General features: G+C 37.5%; 1 protein-coding gene across 2 annotated transcripts; it reads right to left on the reverse strand.

The window, feature by feature from the left end:
* Positions 1 to 2,174: 2,174 nt before the first annotated feature.
* On the reverse strand, positions 2,175 to 15,298 carry LOC121268112 (GDT1-like protein 4). 2 transcript variants are annotated; one of them, XM_041172249.1, is made up of 10 exons: positions 15,145 to 15,298; positions 14,867 to 15,038; positions 14,703 to 14,768; positions 14,224 to 14,361; positions 13,626 to 13,724; positions 13,364 to 13,436; positions 11,795 to 11,880; positions 7,045 to 7,128; positions 6,410 to 6,469; positions 2,175 to 2,553 (listed from the first exon to the last, which is right to left on the reverse strand). In XM_041172249.1, exons 2-10 carry the CDS (start codon positions 14,966 to 14,968, stop codon positions 2,365 to 2,367), a joined length of 897 nt encoding a protein of 298 aa, XP_041028183.1. In that variant the 5' UTR covers positions 14,969 to 15,038; positions 15,145 to 15,298; the 3' UTR covers positions 2,175 to 2,364. The 2 variants fall into 2 exon arrangements, with proteins under 2 accessions (XP_041028183.1, XP_041028177.1); XM_041172243.1 differs by having other exon boundaries at positions 14,867 to 15,298.
* Between the last annotated feature and the right edge of the window lie 3,588 nt (positions 15,299 to 18,886).

Consider the following 18,886-nt stretch of genomic DNA (forward strand, 5'->3'; position numbering starts at 1 on the left):
TTGATACGAGTTCTCTGAGGAAGGACTAGTCCTGCCCGAGGCGTAGCCATCTCTCTTCTTCCAGCAAGCTAACAATGGTCGCACGGATGACTTTAGGAAAGAAATAACTTTTTTCTCAAATCCCTAGAGAGGGAAACCAACCACAAGCTACTACATATAGTAATACTTGGCTCGCACTTGTCAAAAAAACGTAATACCTGGCTTGTAAAAAAAATATGGTCTACATCCGTTTTTTTTTTTGTTTGTTTTTGTTTTTGAAAGGTGGTCTACATCCTTTTCAAGTCTTCTTAACAATGATCGACTCGGATGATGATGTTTGAATCATGGTTGTAGATCATGATATAGGTCTTAAGGTGAATGCCATTGAAAACGTTGTAGAATGCCTTTTCAACTAGAAAGCTTCCATATACGTAGCTTGAAGCATAAGTGCACTCATTAGCGAAAAAACTGACCATAAAATAACACCAAATTAACGCTCCAACATACACACATACGCTACATTTGGGTAGTGAAGTAATATCCTATGATCTGTGAAAGTAGTAAAAAATTTATAATAAAATATTAAATATTAGTGAATAGTAGAAAAAAGTAGTAGAAAAATAAGTAAAAATTAGGGGTGTAAATCGGTCTTGCCTAGACCGGTAGCTATCGGTCTGGTTTGTCCAATCTACTTATTTTTTTTCTTATTTTATTTAAATAAATTAATAAAAAAAATTCTTTAAAATACTAAATTAAAATGAAGTGAATTATTAATATAGATTATATAACTAACTCAATAAAAAATTATTTTATATGGTCAATGATAATAAATTAGATGAAAATTACATTCTTAACTTTAATAATTACAATATAATTAAATAATTGATATTATACATTAGTTAATTAATAAAATATTAATTTGTTGATAACATATTTAAAATTTTATATTTTTAATGATTATATATTAGATGAAAATTACATAATTATTTATACAATTATTATATAAATAATATATATAAAATATATATGTTTTAAATTCAATTAGTCCGGTCCAGGGTGGTGGGAAACCCCTGGATCGTGACTGGACCAAAAAGTTTCAGTCCTCCATTTCAAGGATCGAGATCCACGAGTCTTGGTCCCGAATCGGTCCAATCGGTTTCTCTAATCCGAACCGATCAACTTTCACCTATAGTAAAAAATAATGATAAAATATTAAATAATAGTGAAATGATCTCAAATCACTCCACTACCCAAACACAATTTCTGGGCATCTGATATTAATTAACCTTAGGAGAACCTACGAAGTAAAAAATGTTTTTGCTCCATCATCGTCATAAAGCTCCAAAAAAATAAAATAGAAACGAACATCAAACATCTTCACAGCTTCATTCGCTGGTTCTGGGTAATAAAGTGTCCTTGTTTTGGAAAATAAGCACAAAATTTTCTTTGTTGAATGCGATACACTTAATTATCTTGCTCTTACTTTTTGAACGTCTTTCTCTTGTACCAACATTTATAACTAATATATTGGGTTTGCTAAGCTGAATTAGATGTCGTTTTCCATGCAAATGGTGATAAGATAATTAGGGACAATCATTGCATGCTTTTATACAACTAGGTCATCATATATATGACCGATCACATATATGGCAAATGGGTTTTTCATTTTGACTTTTATACGTTCAAATATAATAATGCAAGCTTTTTCTATCATGAATCAGAAGCGAAAACAAGGCTCGGGCCTTGAAATCATGTTTAAGAAGCAGGAAAAGCATATGATCAAATGGCTCGGGCCTAACATATAGAATTTCTAGACAACATGAACTTTAATAGATGAATAAACACCTAATAGTTCATATGAAGAAATATAATCTCTACCAACTATTAAAAATGGGGAATAAATCATATGCCATTGCACATGCCCTCCATACTAGTGATCCTGTAAGCATGAGTTTGACAAAAAAAGGACAACGTGACAAGGCTAGAAAAAATGTTACTCCAAAAACATTGGAATACTAAATGCGAGTCCCGTTAATAAAATTAGAGGGAGAGAGAGAGAGTATATAAGAACTCAATTCGAGTGTGTGAAAATATATCAACTTCTATGATTGTCTCATTGCATGTGATTGATATCATATGCTATCTAGAAATAGTTCATTTTTCTATTAAGCTTAGAAACAAGAAGCTGAGCATGGGAAACTAAAACACTATATAGTATATACCAGTAAATCTTATTATACAAAAAACAAGTATTCTGGAAAATTTTGGTACGAGTCCATATTAAACAAACTTTTTCTATGAATTACCACACATTCAAAAAAGGAGAAAGTTTAAGTGAACATAAATGAGGCTGTAAAAGAATCAGGTTAACCTACGGTATCAGAGTTATAGGGGAGGATAGAAATAGGAAGATAATGAAAAGCCGAGGAAGAGTAACCCGCCAATGGTAGCAACAGTGCGTTGCGAGATCTTGGAAGCTAGCATGCTTCCTCCGACCACTGCCACTGAGGTACAGATGGTATGCCCTATTGTGGCACCCACAGCCACTCCAACTGCGTTTTTGTGTGTTGCCAGCTGCAGAATCAGAAGTTATTGTCAGATCAACATTATACATGGGATATAAATCATGGCAGTTCATTGTTAAAATCGATCTAGAAACACTAAGAAAGAAAACCTGAATACATACGGCCAGATCCTAGCATTATAAAATTGCGTAACCAAGCATATATAATCAATTCCGATCAAGATGATGCGCACTTAAATGGAGGTCATTTTTACTGTTTTAACTCCAAGAACATAGCGCCACGGCACAAGTACAATCAAAGGGAATATCTATTATAGACAAGCTACATGGCTTGTGAAATTAAGCAAAATAATACTTCATCAATACAGTTACATAGCTTCACGCTATCATAAGGTCTAAAGAACAGAAAGAGATCTTCTACACAGTACTGCTCGTGGCACTTGGGAGTCAAACCACTACCTACCAATCAAGGAACCCAGGTATCATCTACAACTCAGTCAAGGCAGCAAAGAGTCCAAATGACAGTATATTTATGCATCCATCAATGAATATTTGACTATCAAGTCAAGAAGAATAATTGCTCCACAGGATCATCATCGACTTTGAAAATCGAGAACACCAAAAACAAAGAATTTTCCAATAGCATATATCAGTGGTAGTCTTTCAATGTTGAACAGCTAGCGTTCTATTATCAAACTAATGAGGCAATCCATTTCTCTTTCAATTTACTTAATATGACATTTTTTGATAATTTACTTAAGATGACATTTGACGTAAATAAAACTCTAATAACTGCTAAATGTCTTGAACATTACCTAAAATGGACAAGTTACAACAAAGTAGCCTCATATAGTGAACTCTAAGAAGCATGGAGGCTCAGAAGAGGCTAGGACTTTGAAAGAGGAAATATCGCACAAGGCAAGTAAGAAAAGGTATGGGGTGAGAGTTTGCCAGACAGCTACTAGACGTTTGGTCAATAGCCAGTGTTAGCTTGAACTTTCTCATAGATCAATCAAACAAGAGACAAGACAGAGTTCACTCAAGCGAGACAAGACAAGTAAAAAAGGCATTGGGTGAGAGTTTGCTGGACGGTTACTAGACATTCAGTCAAGCAAGAGACAAGCCAGAGAACTTTCTCAAGGATCAATCGAACAAGAGACAAGACAGAGTTCACCCAAACTTTGCTCACAGTTTGATCACCATGAACCCGAGCACACACACACACACACACACACACATTGAACCACCCCTAGCCGAGCACATCTTCATCCATAATCACCACCATCATCTCATCTTCCTGATCGACGGAAGTAGGGTTTTGAAACCCCAAACCTCTTGCCTCTCCATGCACAGATTTCGGTTGCCTTAGGTAAACTTCCACTTTATTATGCACTAAAACCCTAAGCAGGTTATGATATGTTAAGCGTAAGTAGGGAAGAGAGGAAGAGTCACAAATCACAAACCCTAGACCGAGCAAGCATGTCTTGGCAAAGCACCAAACCATGTATGATGCAAACCCTAGGAACTGAGCATAGTCTAAACCCTAAACCAAGTAGGCATGTTTTGGCCAAGCCCTAAACCCCAAGCATAGTATGAAACCCCAGAACCAAGCATGGTCTAAGCCCTAGAACCAAGTATGATAGAAGCCCTAAAACTTAGCATGAATGAAACCCTAAACCGAATGTGATAGGAGCCAAACCAAAAATGATACAAGTCTATAACCCGAGCATGATGAGCCTTAGAACCAAACATATTATGTGCCCTAGAATCTAAGTATGTCACAACTTATCAAAAAAAAAAAGAATCCAAGTATGTCACTATAGTTAGAAGCATGAAACCGGGCATAGTATGAGCATGAAACCACGCATACAATGGTACCAAGTAGGTCAAGTGATAGGCAAGGAATAAAGACAACCGAGAGACCCATGCATGAAGTACAACACTCCTAATGCCTAATGATTAGAAAGTTTACATGATTGCTTAAATCATTATATGTTTAAATGAAAGGTTTGAAGAAATGAACAAGTACCTTAAATTGCTTAAGGATCGAGGAAGGTGACTATGATCATGTTCGTCAACACATCGCTTTACTATGAAAGTCTCTTTTTCAAAAGTATATACATATAAATATATATATATATAGTGCATGTTTTCAAAAGTATATATGTATATATAAGCCCTTTCTTTGAGAGCCCTATTTTATGAACCTAATGCATGATAGAATGTTACTGTTGCATGACTGATTGTATGACTGAGGACTATGTTGCAAGAATGTTTATGAAAAGTAAGGCAAAGGCCGTAAAGAAAAGCGAAAGAAAGTATGAAAGCATGAGGTTAAGGAAGGTACCATGAGGTTGGGACAGATAGCAACATCAGAATGCATCATTGGCAGTGCACCTAGAGATGACCCATTCCTAAGGTTTTGGTTCCTAAGCCGATCGCTCCGAGAAGAACCATTGATCGCAAGGGTTGCCAACTTTAACACAAGTGTTAATAGTGTGTAAAGGGCCATTGATGAGGTTAAGGTAACGAAAGATTGAAGGTTAATGATGTTAGTTAAGGAAGATGAATGTTTATGCTTGAAGATGAAGAAAATGAATGTTTCTCAATGCTTTACAGTTGATGTTTTATGTATGATTATGCATGTTTTCAAAAGAACAATGTTTTAAAAGAAAACCCTATGTTTATACTATATTTACTGCATGATGTGGTTCTTACCAAGTATTCGACTTATTTTAGGTTTTTTTAAATGTCTTCCCACTCCAGGTGAGGAAGAGTTAAGGGATGCTGCAGGCGAGGATGTTGTCCAAGAGGTAGACATTGGCAATGAGGCTTGAAACATAAGAAAGAAAATTTGGATTCTTATCTTTACTAGTATATGATTTATGCTTTTGCAATGCTTAACACAAGTTAGACTATTATATTTAAATACGTGCTATGAAACAAGATGTTTATTTTGAGAGATTTCTTTTAATCAAGTTTTTAGTGAGGATTTTAATTATGGGATCTTTTATGCCTGGTGCAGAAAATGAATGTTTTAACGTAACTGCACCCACTTTCCTCTAGCAGCTCAACAAGCCTTAGAGCGTGGGGTGTCACAGACATCTCGGTCAAGCAAAAATGATTGGAGAATGGTTTAATTTTTTAAAAATTTGATTTTAGCTTTGAGTTTGATTTGTAATTATTATTTTGTACTTGACTTATTTTGCATGGCCAGATTATTTTTTATTCAGGTTTTTATCAATTTTAGAAGCTCTTAAGAGTTTTCTTTATGAGTCTACCTACAGCCAAGATGTGGAGTAAAACAAGGTTGTACATCCTTCAGTGAGCGATTGACAGATCAGTGTATGGTTGACGCATAAAATGTCCAAGATGCACTGAATTACTTTTAATGAAACCAGTAAAATTTAGAGATAATCAATCATGTGTGGAAGCACACGTGTTTTATACACAAGCAAACAACGACCAATTTAAAGAAAGCTTTGTTTCCTCTTTATACCCTTTTCAGGTCGGGCAGTATCAATAAGAGAAACAGTGGGATCACATAAATATTTTAACAAGGTCCACATATTCTTTTGAAGAAAAAACATCAACTTTAATATACAGCTTTCCTACATTATAATTGTCCTCAACAATACCTTACTCCATTATCTAACACCAACAATCCAGATAACATCTTGAAACCAAATTCAAAGAGAATAACAACAGAGGCTATGCAAAGTGAAGCATCAAATATATGAACTCCAAATAGTTCCGCACAAGTGAAAGAAGCAAAATATAGGCAATAACCATATATGGAATAAAGATGAAGAAATTCAATTCATTCATGAAGTACAGACACCCTGAAGCAAAGTAAAATGAGCCACAACAAACTACGTGGAGAATAGAAACCAGGAATATGCTTACAGCAATTGTCGCTATCTGGCTACGGTCTCCCCACTCTGCTAGAAATGTTAATACAAATGACTGCAAAGATTAAAACGGAATTTGCTTTTCTTCAGATATGATTGTTAAAATAAGCCTCAAAACAAATAACTCATCTCATAAAGGAGTCAGTATTGGATATACTCCACGATAACACACAGATCATAGAACCATGGAGCATGTCTTGCTTATTTACCCCTTTTGGATCACACATAATTTATATGTGCTGCAAATGAAGACTTTTTTTTCTTTTTCTTTATTATTATTTTTTTTTATGTCGTGGCACCTCTCCAAGGCAGGGCCCTTCGGACCCACCCTTACAGAGTAAACTTCAGTCCCGTGCACCGCATACTCAGAAGTTTCCTTACACGGAACTGGTTAAATTGCTGGTTTTTAACCAGGGGGTGTGGCCCCAAAGGATTGTTTGCACCCACAAGGTGTTGAACCTAGGACCTTGAAGGGAGTGATACCCCAAGACCAAGGCCTTCACCACTTGGGCCAACCCCTTAGGGTCATGTGCTGCAAATGAAGACTTAATAAACAAAAAAGGAAAAGAATCATCACTTCTAGCATTTTGAATGTTAAAAAGAAATAAGAATCATGTGTACATGGCATACCTCCAAAAATATCGGTGTACAGAATCTGGAGAAGGCACGACGGAATGTTGTTTTTCCTTGTCCAGTCTCAAGTTTCTCTTCTACCTAGATACAAGGAAAAACCAAATTTCAGAGCAAAGACAGTAGCAATTCACAAAACATAAGAACTAAAGAAGTTGCAATTGCAGGACAGTACATGCTATTTAAAGCAACATCCTTCAATCACTGCCAATAAATTAGAATGTATATGGGAGAGTTGAAAAAATAACAGAACTTAAAACAAAAAAAAAAAAAAAAAATCTACAGGTGTGTTTCAACCCAATCAGCTCAGAAAAAATCTTTCCATCTTCAGACTCCATGTAAGTTTGGGAACAAAAACCACTTTTGATTCCTCCGACTCCACTCACTTTTGGAGCCAACCCAATCCAGATCCTCTTATTTGGAAGCAAGAAATAACACCACTACAAGCCCCAGATACTCAATAAAACAACAACCATTTACAACTCTAAAGGCATCGACATCCCTTCAACCAACACAAGCCCACTATGACAAACACCCCATATCTTCGGCCATCCACACCCATACATCCATTTACTTAGCAGCGTACAACAATTGAATCTACAGAACCATTGCACCATAGATCTCAAATGGTGAAAGCTGTGGGAGAAAGGGGTTGACATAGATCTCAAGTTTGGGAAACCACTCAGACAGATCTGGCCATCTGTGGTTATATATAGAAAGCCTTACAAAGATACAGATTACCATCGAGCCCAAGTACTTACAAGAAAGAAAGTGTGATTTTGTGCCCCCCAAAAACTGCCCAAAGAAGTTACAAGAAAGACAATTGCTATCAACCAACACAAAGAAAAGGGGGTGCTTTTTTTTTCCCTAGGAAGTTGTGAAAGTTTTTCCTGGCAGCTCAAAAGACTATTGGAAAGCCAATGAAAAAAAGAATTAAATGGTTGTATTGTGAAGCTAATTAAAGTGACTTTCTATTGGGAAGGAAATTCTGCTATTCCCAAAAGCATTGTGAAAAAGATTTAAGTATTTACATAATATGATTTAGTCTTTGGGGTATGCACTCTCTAGGTCTAAGATTCAAACTGTCAGAACTGCGCTCATCGTAGGTAGAAACACCCCAAGTGGTGGCACCTTATTTCTCGAGATCATGTACAAACTCTATATATATACCCTAAACTCAGTACACACACACTTCATTCCTCTCATTGATGACGCACACCCCTTGCTATCTCTATCTCTCCACAATTCAAGCCACACCCTACCCACTTCACAAGCAACATATTTGGCCACCACCACCACGCATTCCCACGCCATGCACCATCCTACTCCATAGGTAAGTTTCTCTTGTATTTTCTCACACCATCACACACACACATGCATGTCACAGGTTAGCCATCCCTACCTAAGCACTTACACACACTTAGGTCACGGATTGAGCACCATATACCTGAGCACACACACACATGTCACGGGATTAAACCACCCTATACCCCGAGTACATCATCATCCAGGCCTGCACATTGGCCCCCAAACACTTGTTTGGCCAGACCTAACTTGGCCCATAGCTATGGACAAGGAAAAATAACCCGACCCGACCCGAATAAAAATTACCCCCCCCCCCTCTTTCTTCTTCAAGCCTCTCGAATTGCTATGTTCTCACAACGGATCTTGTCATTCTCTACTCGTAGCACACAGTTATCAGGTCTTTCGTGTTGGGCCTAAATGACATCAGATTACATAAAAAAAATTCCCGACTTAACTGCAACCTCAGCTTCTCATCTGGATGAGGCCACTCCTTGAACATTCTTTATGCCCACGAAAGGAATGAAAACATAGAAACCAACTCAAATTGAAAGAAGGAGACGAGAGGTTCTAGAGGAGCAGCAGTAGAAAAGACCCGCCAATTGAAAGGCTTTTTCTTTCGTTTTGTCCAAATGGGATTTCGAGGTACGATCTCGTCTTAGTCCAGATCCGGCGATGGAGAACGGCAACACAGAACAAAGAGGGTGGCTATACTAGCTAGGGTTCGAGTGAAGTGCAACTGCGATGAAGGGAATTGCCCCAAATGGGCAATCTTAAGAGTTGCAAGGGGCAGTAGAAGCTCAACCTTCCTTCCAAGACTGCCTCCAAATCAGCATCCTCTGCTGCCCTTCTTCTCAAGAGATGTATACTTTTACGATTGGGTATCATGAATTGACAGGATCAAAAGTCTTGTTGAAGAAGCCAGTGTTGGTTCTGAAGAAAACTAAACTCTCCGACCCAAACCATGAGATCAGTGACAGTGATTTTTTTCATCTAGAGTGGAATTAGAAGTTATTGGCGTTATTCGGCATCAAATATTGTTCAATACGAGGCCAAAGGTACTCTTACCTTTTTGGGTCATCGATTTCGACGAAATTTGGGTGTTTAAACCCGATAGGAGATTTAGATCCGATGAACCCGTCTTTGATTGGGTGGGCTATATCGGGTATCTCCGACGGAGTGGGTCCTAGCACTTTATGCACAGGCCTATCATCATCCACAACCACCCCCACCATCACGGCACCATGACCCTCAATCACACTCATTGTATGTCCCAACCGAGCATGTTAGAGCACCCCTAGAACCGACCATAAGTCAAGAGGAATTAGGGTTTTTTTTTTTTTTTTTATAAGTAAGAGGAATTAGGGGTTTTTAAAGCAAAAGCTCTCAGCTTCCCCATCCATTTAAGGTCTCAATTTTCCCTTGGATGAGCTCCCACTCCACTAGAAGCACTAAAACCCTAAGCTTAATATGATATGTTAGATAGAAAGTCCCATGAACCCTAAACCGAGCATGTATTGCTTGGCTAAGCCCTAAACCGAGAATGATAGAAGCCAAACCAAGCATGTCATGAGCCATAGACCCGAGTATGTCATAACCATAAAGGTAAGTATGTCACATAGTTAGAAACCCTAAGCCGAGTATAGTATGAGCATGAAACCAAGCATGCCATAGCATAGTATCAATTAGGTATAGCGAACGTCTCAAATTGATGATTATGGGGATGTGGATGTTGGATTGTGCGTTGTTTGGCAAATTGGGGTATTACGGATGGAATTGGGGTATAGTCCGAGTTGATCCGGGTAAAAAGTTGATTTTAAGGGAAACTCTATTGGAGTCATTGTGACTGTCCAAATTGGGACATGGTAGGAAAATCTAATGTTTGTTTAATACATGTCTTGGCTAATGAGAGGAAATTTGGGTTTTAACAATGGCTAGCGTGTCACCTTTGAGTAAAGCGAAGGTACTCGGAAGAAATAGAATTGGATATATGGATCTTGATAAATCCAGGTCATAGGCGAATTGGCCTTTAAATGTATTTAATGTATTATGGACCACTAGAGAGTGTTATAGGATTTTTGCTATGATTTGTTTTATTCTTAAAAGCAATGGCTAATTCTGTTAACTCATAGATTGTGTTAATTATGTTTAGGTGTTGATTGACTTTCGCTTGACTCTATTGTGAGGCAATTCAAAGATATTAACAAGTTCAGGTAAGCGGTGATCCTATGCCAAACTTTGCCCAGAAGCTAATAGAGATTGATTTTGAGAAACTTGCATATTCTATGATTTAAAACTAACTGGGTTATTCTCTACATTATTCTCTATTGAACATTGAAATGAGATTTTAGTCATGACTAGTGTAGATATGAGATTTTTGTCACGACTGGTATAGATATGACATGTATAGAGGATTTGTATTGTAGTTCTTGTTAAATATGGTTGAAAGGGTCACCCCCAGGCACGAGGCATGACATTGGCATTCCTCATCTTAATAATGGAGTCACAATTTGGTATTCCACCAATCCTAATTTGTACCCCAACCTAACTCTTGTTGGAGGGAGAGAAAACCTACCATTACCCAAGCTGACACGTCATGTGGGAAATGTCAGGGCTGGTTAAAAAATTGGATCATGTGGAAAGATCTGAATCATAAGAGCTAAACCCTGCATCTCTTAAAAGTCTAGGTATATTTGGGCATTTTGCAAGAGAAACATGGACAAAAAGAAAAACTAAATTCAATATCATTAGATGGCTCAATGGTCCTTTGTGCATATGTGGAAATCAATGCATGGAGGAAACTGCTACAGCCCTCTTCACTTTGCAGTAACTTTACGTAATGCATAAAATATAAGCATAGCATGAGTGGAAAAAGTGCCACTATACATGACAGACTATTGTGGAGTTTAATTTATATCCAGCATATACTCTAAGTACTAGTGATGTAAACAAGTACTAGTGATGTAAACAGGATGGGATCCAATGGTGAAGTGCTGATGGAACCAAATATCACATGGGTCTGTCGAGGAAAAGCTAGCAAATCTGGTAGTTCTGCAAGACGGTTAAGATCTATCCCAACTAACATATCTAATGCAGATTGGCATCATGGGTTCACATTCCCAAGTTATTTTCACATACCAAAATCCGGAACAGTTTCTCTTTTTTTTTTTTCTTTTTTTTTTTCTTTTTTTGAGTAACCGGACTTTATTAATAAAGACGGGCATAGCCCAAGCACACCAATCGTATATTTCATTCAATTATGAAATATTTACTTCATTCAATTATGATAGACATAAAAACAAACATATGCAAGAATTTACTATGCAGGTAGACTTATTAGTACCATTTTCATACAGACACCCATAAATTATGAAAGTGGTATCAGATGCCCGAATGGAAGGTAATATACACAAATCTAAAGGTAGATTTGAGTTCATGAACTACATACTTCTTCCATCTCTTTCTTCTGAGAAGCTTTTGAATCTGATCTCCAGGCAATGTAAAGTAAACGCAACCCAAAAAATGCATACAGAACTGCATATTAAAACAATACAGAAATCTTAAGTTTGTTTACCTATTCATTTTTTTATAACCTCATTCATATGCAAAAAAATGTTATCCACCACCTGTCACATATTGTTTATCCTCTATTCCATTTTAATTGTGCTAAAATGCTATGCATTTCACACATTATGCAATTGCTAGACTTCAATGGACCAAGTTTTCATGATTTCATTGCATCTTTTTCTATTTCTCATTACGAGTTTCTGCTGTATACATCCTGTGTAATTCGGCTATGCCTTTTGTTTTCATCAATGAAATTATCAATTTCTTATATAAAAAACAGGCACAAATTAAAGACCTGTATCAACTTACCCTTTAATTTATTTAAGAAGTCAAATATGGGGTTCATTTGTTGATTCATGTTTAAATTAAGGAGAGTAATTTGGGAACTAGAAAACTTTTATTTGAAAGAAAAGAATGGTGTCCACTTAAAAGCAATAGTTGACATCCCCTAAAGGTAAAAATTAAATATTTTCTAGATGGACAAACAATATGGGACAGCACAAGTAACTTCATAGAAAAATAACCATTATTTAAAAGTTCAATACAAATCCAAGAGTTGGAAGAGGGAACGAAAGATTCAAAGGTTCAATCACAACTCGGTAGAGATACAGCAAAGACAGTACAACATAACAGTTTAATACAGTGATTTGAGCTCTTTTTTATGTAATTATACAGTGATTTGAGCTCTTAGCAAGGACATACTGTAATCCATCAAGACAAAGTATCAATAACTTCAATTCACGTAGTATAGCCAGCACTAAAAATTTTCAAAGGGGATCTTTGGATGTAAGATTGTTTTAAAAATTACTGAGACTTTTGAGAAGATTTTTTAAAATAAGTTTTATGGGGTTTTATGAAAGTGGTAGACCCATCAAAACTCTATATGGATTAAGAAAATTTTTTAGAGGTTTTATTGGGGATTGAAAAGGTGGTGGGGTTGGTTTGGTTTTTGTTTGTTACAAAAATCGAGGTAAGACGTTTTGATGTTTGAGATTGTTTTCATGTAAAGATGTTTGGATTGAGAGGAAAATTTTGAAAAAAACTTACAAAAACTCTTTGGTCCAAATATGACCTAAGCCTTTGGAGTTCAATAGCCAATAGTAACCAGGAACAAACCTCATCTCATCAAAACTGGCATGTGTGTGGCTTGTACTCAGGAAACACTTATTTTGGATGCAGATTAAGTTCTTCATATGATTATCCAAGTGCTATTGCCAGATAATTGAACATTGATTTGATATTTCCATGTAATCAAAAGTAATTTTAAGTCAACACTGCTAGACTACGGTCAATTTTCTACATGCTTCACTATCTATGAGTAATGTGCAAGGGAGGACAGAATCAATTAAACAGGCTGCAAAAATTAAAAAAGCAAAAATAGAGACTCATTTAAATGTGAGGTTTCATAATGGAGGAAAACAAAGACAAAAGAAGAAAACAATGCATATACCTGTAGCTGCGCTATTGGTATGCTTTCTGGATATTAAATTCGGCACAATCCTACCAAGCCCAGTGGATAGTACCTAAATGACATGTACAACATTTCCAATCTTGATAGCAATAAGAAAAAAGAGCTAGCAGAGCATTGTAGTTACTGGAACCATTCAGTTACAGAACCAAGAAATTCATAACACCATCAGAACAACATAAAGAGAGCAAGGGGCAAAAGAAATTATTCAAGTATTGCACTCAGAGAAACTTAGCCAACTTACTGTCATTACAACCAAGGCACTGAGCGCACCAGATAAAACAATTGACTTGGGGTGACGCATTGCCATCAGAGCTGCTATTATAAATGTCTCATCTCCAATCTGTCAGCAAAATTGTCATTTAAAGAGGAAAAAATCATCACGTCAATAAACAGCAATCCCATAAAGAAAGCAGCCTCTATGATATAGCCAGCACCAAAAATCAGGCTTAGTCACTTGTTTGTTAATGCGACTCATTTTCATGCTTTTACTGTCTGGAAATTTTCTTTATTTTTTTATTGGCACCGGTGTCCAAGAACAGCGTCCCAACTAATCCCAGGGGTGCACAGTCCCTCGGCAACGAGTTTCCCGCAAGTGCACCTCAAGTAATTCAAGGGAAAAGTCTCCCAGTCCGATGATCCCGATGATCCCTAGAGATTGTTTGCACCCAAGGAGATTTGAGCCTTAGACCTGGGGGAGCATACCCCCAAGCCCAAGGCCTTTACCACTTGAGCCAACCCCTAAAGGTTTGTCTGGAAATTTTATTAAAGAGAATAGAAAGGTTATAGATAAGTTTTGCCTAAACCTTTGCCAAACAACACAAGGAATTGAGTGCACCAACCTCACTGACAAGAATCATTGACAAACTAGTTAAAAAGGCATCGAACATTCCAAGCCCTTCGGGGTCCAAGCGGAGACCGACGCCAACAGAATCCATGACAACCTTGTCCCCAATATTCTTGAAGTCACTCAAATTAATCTGTACATAAATTAATTCTTTTTGATAAGTACAAAAATGCTGTTTGGAAGCCTTCAAACTTCTAACGTGGACTTTTCATTTTTTTTTTTACATAAATTATCTAATTTCTTTTGCCTCACTTCATAACAAAAACACTACTTTGCCTCGGTTCTCCCCGTCAAAATAACCAAAATTTAAATATTCACTTACAAGAACATAACGTCCAGAATTCAGATATTGTGCATATGGTAAAATTTTATTATGTTGTTTCTAGTCAACTTTCTCAGCAGCCAAACAGTATATTAGAGAGAGAGAGGAAGGAAGGGAGGGAGGGAGGGAGAGAGAGGGAGATGTGAGAGTACCTTGCTACGGCGGCCCAGATCTTCGGATCCACTAGATTTCTCCTTCTCGGTTTCAAACACAGATTCCTATGTTAGAACAAGACAACAAAATTAAGTAACACAAACTCGTAAATACATCTATACATATAAATATATGTCGAGAGAGAGAGAGAGAGAGGAGAGACCTGCGCAGAGACGGGGTGGGCAACCCATAAGACGAAGGCGGTGAAGAGAACGAGTAAGAAGAGAGAGGGAATAGTGATTCTAGGGTACGAGCGCAGCTCCATGACGATACGTTTTTCTAGAAGCTCAGCTTCCCCCCGTTTTTTTTGTTGGAGAAAATTTTAGATCTGCGTTCTGAGAGAGAGAGAGAGAGAGAAGAGATATCAAAATGGATCGTGCAACTCCACTCTCTCCTCTTTCTCTCGCTGAAATTGAACGCACAGCTTTTCCCTTGACTTACCCGTCGAGATCTGAGAGAGATCCTGCGAAGATCTCAGGTGAAGTAGAAAGACGTTCGCATATAAAATCAAATAAAAAAAATTAAAAAATAAAATAAAATCTTGCGCGTAGCAGTGGCAGTGCCAAAGTGACTATTTTTTTCCGGCACTCTCGTCCTATTACTATTTATTTTTACTATTTATTTATTATTTATAATTTTTTTTAAATTTTTAAATTTTTTTATTATTTTTTTAACATTTTTAATTAATAAGAAAATTAAAAAAATATATAATTTTATTAATAGTCAGTATTTTTAATTTTTAAATAAAATTTTAAAAAAATTAAATATAAAATAAATAATAAATAAATAAGAAGAACCAGTCATTTTCTTTTCCTCAACAACTCTCCTATTGAAAATTCCTTACATTTGGGTGTATGAGAAATTCCTGTGCGACCCATTTCCCCCTCCCTAGCTGATCTATCTCTCCCCTCACCCTCTCTACTAGCCAGATCAAACCATTTCGTTAGATCTCATTTTCGCTTTCTCTCCCTTTAATTCATAATCTTATTAAATCAAAACATTTCTCCTCCCTTAACATGAACCTAGCTTCTAGCTTCTAGTTTCCTTTGGGAATTTAGTGCAGGGTTTTAGATCTTATTTGGTTTTTTTCCCATAGAAATTACTGCAAGATCTGATCTTTCATTCTAAGTTCATAGAGAATTTAATACCCCGCCACTCTGGTTTTTTCTAAGGGTTTTGATCCAAACATATTAGGTAAGGGTATTAATTCACTCCTATACTGTTATTTCATCAAGCTATTTTGGCTTAATGATTTAGGATTTCAAAAATCAAAAATTAGGGTTCTGAAAAGAGGGAGAAAGGAGTAGAGAAGAGAGGGAGAGCTTCTGTTGGCGGAGCTGAGGTGGGGAAGAGAAAGGAGAAGAGAGGAAGAATGGAGAAGAAGAAAAGAAGAAGGAGAGAGCCTTCTGTTGGGGGAAAGGAGAGAAAGGATTTACTAAACCGTACTCATGAATTCATCTCTAGAAGACTAGAATCACATGTGAGATGTTATGATTAGAGCGTGTTTTACACCAAATTCATTTTGAAGATATTCTCTTCACTATTTTTTCACTATTATTAACAAATCATTTGAAATCATCTCAATATCAGAACGTAACATTAATCATTTATGTTCACTAAAATGACCCATCCTACGACACTAGGATGCAAATAATTATAGAAATAGAGTTTACCTGACATAGATTTGTGATAAACATTCTTTTCTTTTTACCAAGCGGACTTAGCGAAGGGTTCTTTTTTTAAAAAAAATGCAATGGAGGGTTGGTTCTTTTTCCTTTGTTGGTGTGGGAGACAAATGATATAGATTCTAGCTATGATTTAACGGATGATGTCATCGTTTCATTGAGTTGCATTGCCTTTTCACTTTGTGTAGTTATAGAAAAAATTTATTTGAAGTAGTGAAAGATCTCTAGATTTCTGTAAATCTAAAATTTTATCTCCGTACATCCATAATTCCAATGAGGTTTGTGGGGCTTAACGACGAGTTTTACGGTTGAACAGAGAGAATGTAGGTGAGTTAGAGTGATCATGGGAGGCCCAAAAAAGTGAATTATCAAATCAAAACTTTCGTTTTGATGAAGGAGGGAGGCTCCTTGCTCGTTATATAAAGGAGTTGGAAGGTAATAAAGGAGATAAGACTTCGAAAAGTAATGGTGCACGGGTTTATCAGAATCTTGGAGGAATGTCTAAAAAGTGGGATGAAGGAATTGTTTGCTATGTCAAGGGAAGGTGATAAAAGCTTCATAGCACAGAGGTGCTCAAATGCTTGCAGCAGATTTTATGGCGCTAGTGGGATATAGTCGGGGTGGAAGATGTAACTTTATCTTCATTATGAAAGATGTGGAAGGGAGAGGTTAAAGGAGGATGGCAGCTGCACTGAGGGAGCAGTAGTTGTCGGAGGTGAAGACCAGTGTGCAGAATCGATCATATAGGGAGGTTTTATTGTAGTTGACGGCGCTGGTGTAGTCCAGGGAACAATACAAGGGTGGAGTTATTGGCAATAGGGCAGCTCATAATAATGGCCAGAAGTCAGATATGGCTCCTAAGCTCACTGATACAGTATGTACGCAGAGGGAAGGAGGTGGTGGCAAGTTCTTTGTCAGCCTGTCAAAGAGTGGCGTGCACAATACCTTGCAAAAAATGCAAGAACAATTGGAGACATTACAGGAGCAAATTAATTTATTGATACGGTGCGTTGAGGAAGAAGCTGAGGTGGGCATGGACCTAGGCCACGAGATAGGGCATGGACAAGGCTATAAGCCATAGCTCGTGGGGCAATTGGAAAGTGATGAAGTCTTTGTGGGCCTTACAAGTGGTAAGGGCCAGACAGTTATGAAAGAAGTGAAGAAGGATTGGGTATGTGGGCCATAGCCTGTGGGGCATGTCAAGGGCAAAGCAAAAGTAGGAGCTCAACCTGTATAGAGAATCAGAGAGGGAGGAGAGGTTGGACCTTCCACTGACAAGAGGCAACATGGGGAGACGACGAAGAAGATCCTGATAGGCTTGCTCCCAGTTGAGATGCCGTCGATGGTGAGCCAGCAGGTGGAGACGACGAAGATAGTGGCATCACCGGAAGAAGTGAAAACTGATCCTATGGCTGTCATAGAACTGAGCATCGATTCTCAATCACAACAAGGATAGACAAGGCTAACGAATAAAGGAGGAGAGTTCTCTCTAGAGATTCAACCAGCAGCTTTGCCGACGAGTGCTTTTTACCCACTGGATATAGCCCGTGTGCTATTTTCAAAGATTGGGAGTGACGGAGGGAGACATGGGACCTTCACGGATGCTAGTCATCACAAGTGATTACTCTAAGTGGGGGGAAGGCCTATTTGTCCTGAGGAAGAATTTGGCATGCCAATGAAGACACAACAGACACCCAGGGATGAGATAGACATGGTTGGGGGGGGGGACCCAATACCTCTAAAATACATGTTGCCAAATGAGTCTAGTGTCTCTGATTGGGTGTTGCACAAGGTAAAGGAAATCCAGCATTGTGTAGGAATTGAGTGTGAGGGTTTCGACGAACAATTCATGGCTTTACTAATAGCCATTGAAGATGGACATGGACAGTCAAAGAAATTAGGTTCTAAAAAATAGTGGGAACTAAAGAGGCTAACATGGTCTTTAAACTATGAGGGTAGCTCAAGTTCAAGCAAAGAAAGAGCCAAAGGGAAGGGGCAAGCTCCATATTTATGAAGTCCAAAATTGTATCTTGGAATGTGTAAGGGCTCAACGAGGCAAATAAGTGCCTTTAGGTAAAAACTATGCTTCGTGAGTGGAAAATGAACATTATGCGTTTACAGAAAACAAAGCTGAAATCTATCACAATGAGAATTGTTCGGAGTTTAAGGAGTTGTACATATGTGGATTGGGCCTATCATGCTTCTTATGGAGCTTCAAGAGGTGTATTGATTATGTGGGATAGAAGGTGGTGGAGAAAATGGAGGAATTTATTGGGGAGTATACAGTAGCATGTTCCTTCAATAGTGTAGATGATAATATTTTATGGACTTTCACTGGTATTTAAGGGTTGAATCTAGACAGCAGTAGAAGAATCTTATGGGAAGAAATTATTGGACTGCATAGATCGTGGAATTTACCATGGTGCATTGTTGGTGGTTTTAATGTTCTCGGGTTCCTAAGCGAACATTTAGGAGATAGCAGGTTGTGACAAAAAATG

This window comes from Juglans microcarpa x Juglans regia, chromosome 1D (genome assembly GCF_004785595.1).
Source record: "Juglans microcarpa x Juglans regia isolate MS1-56 chromosome 1D, Jm3101_v1.0, whole genome shotgun sequence".
In the NCBI taxonomy this organism is placed as follows: domain Eukaryota; kingdom Viridiplantae; phylum Streptophyta; class Magnoliopsida; order Fagales; family Juglandaceae; genus Juglans; species Juglans microcarpa x Juglans regia.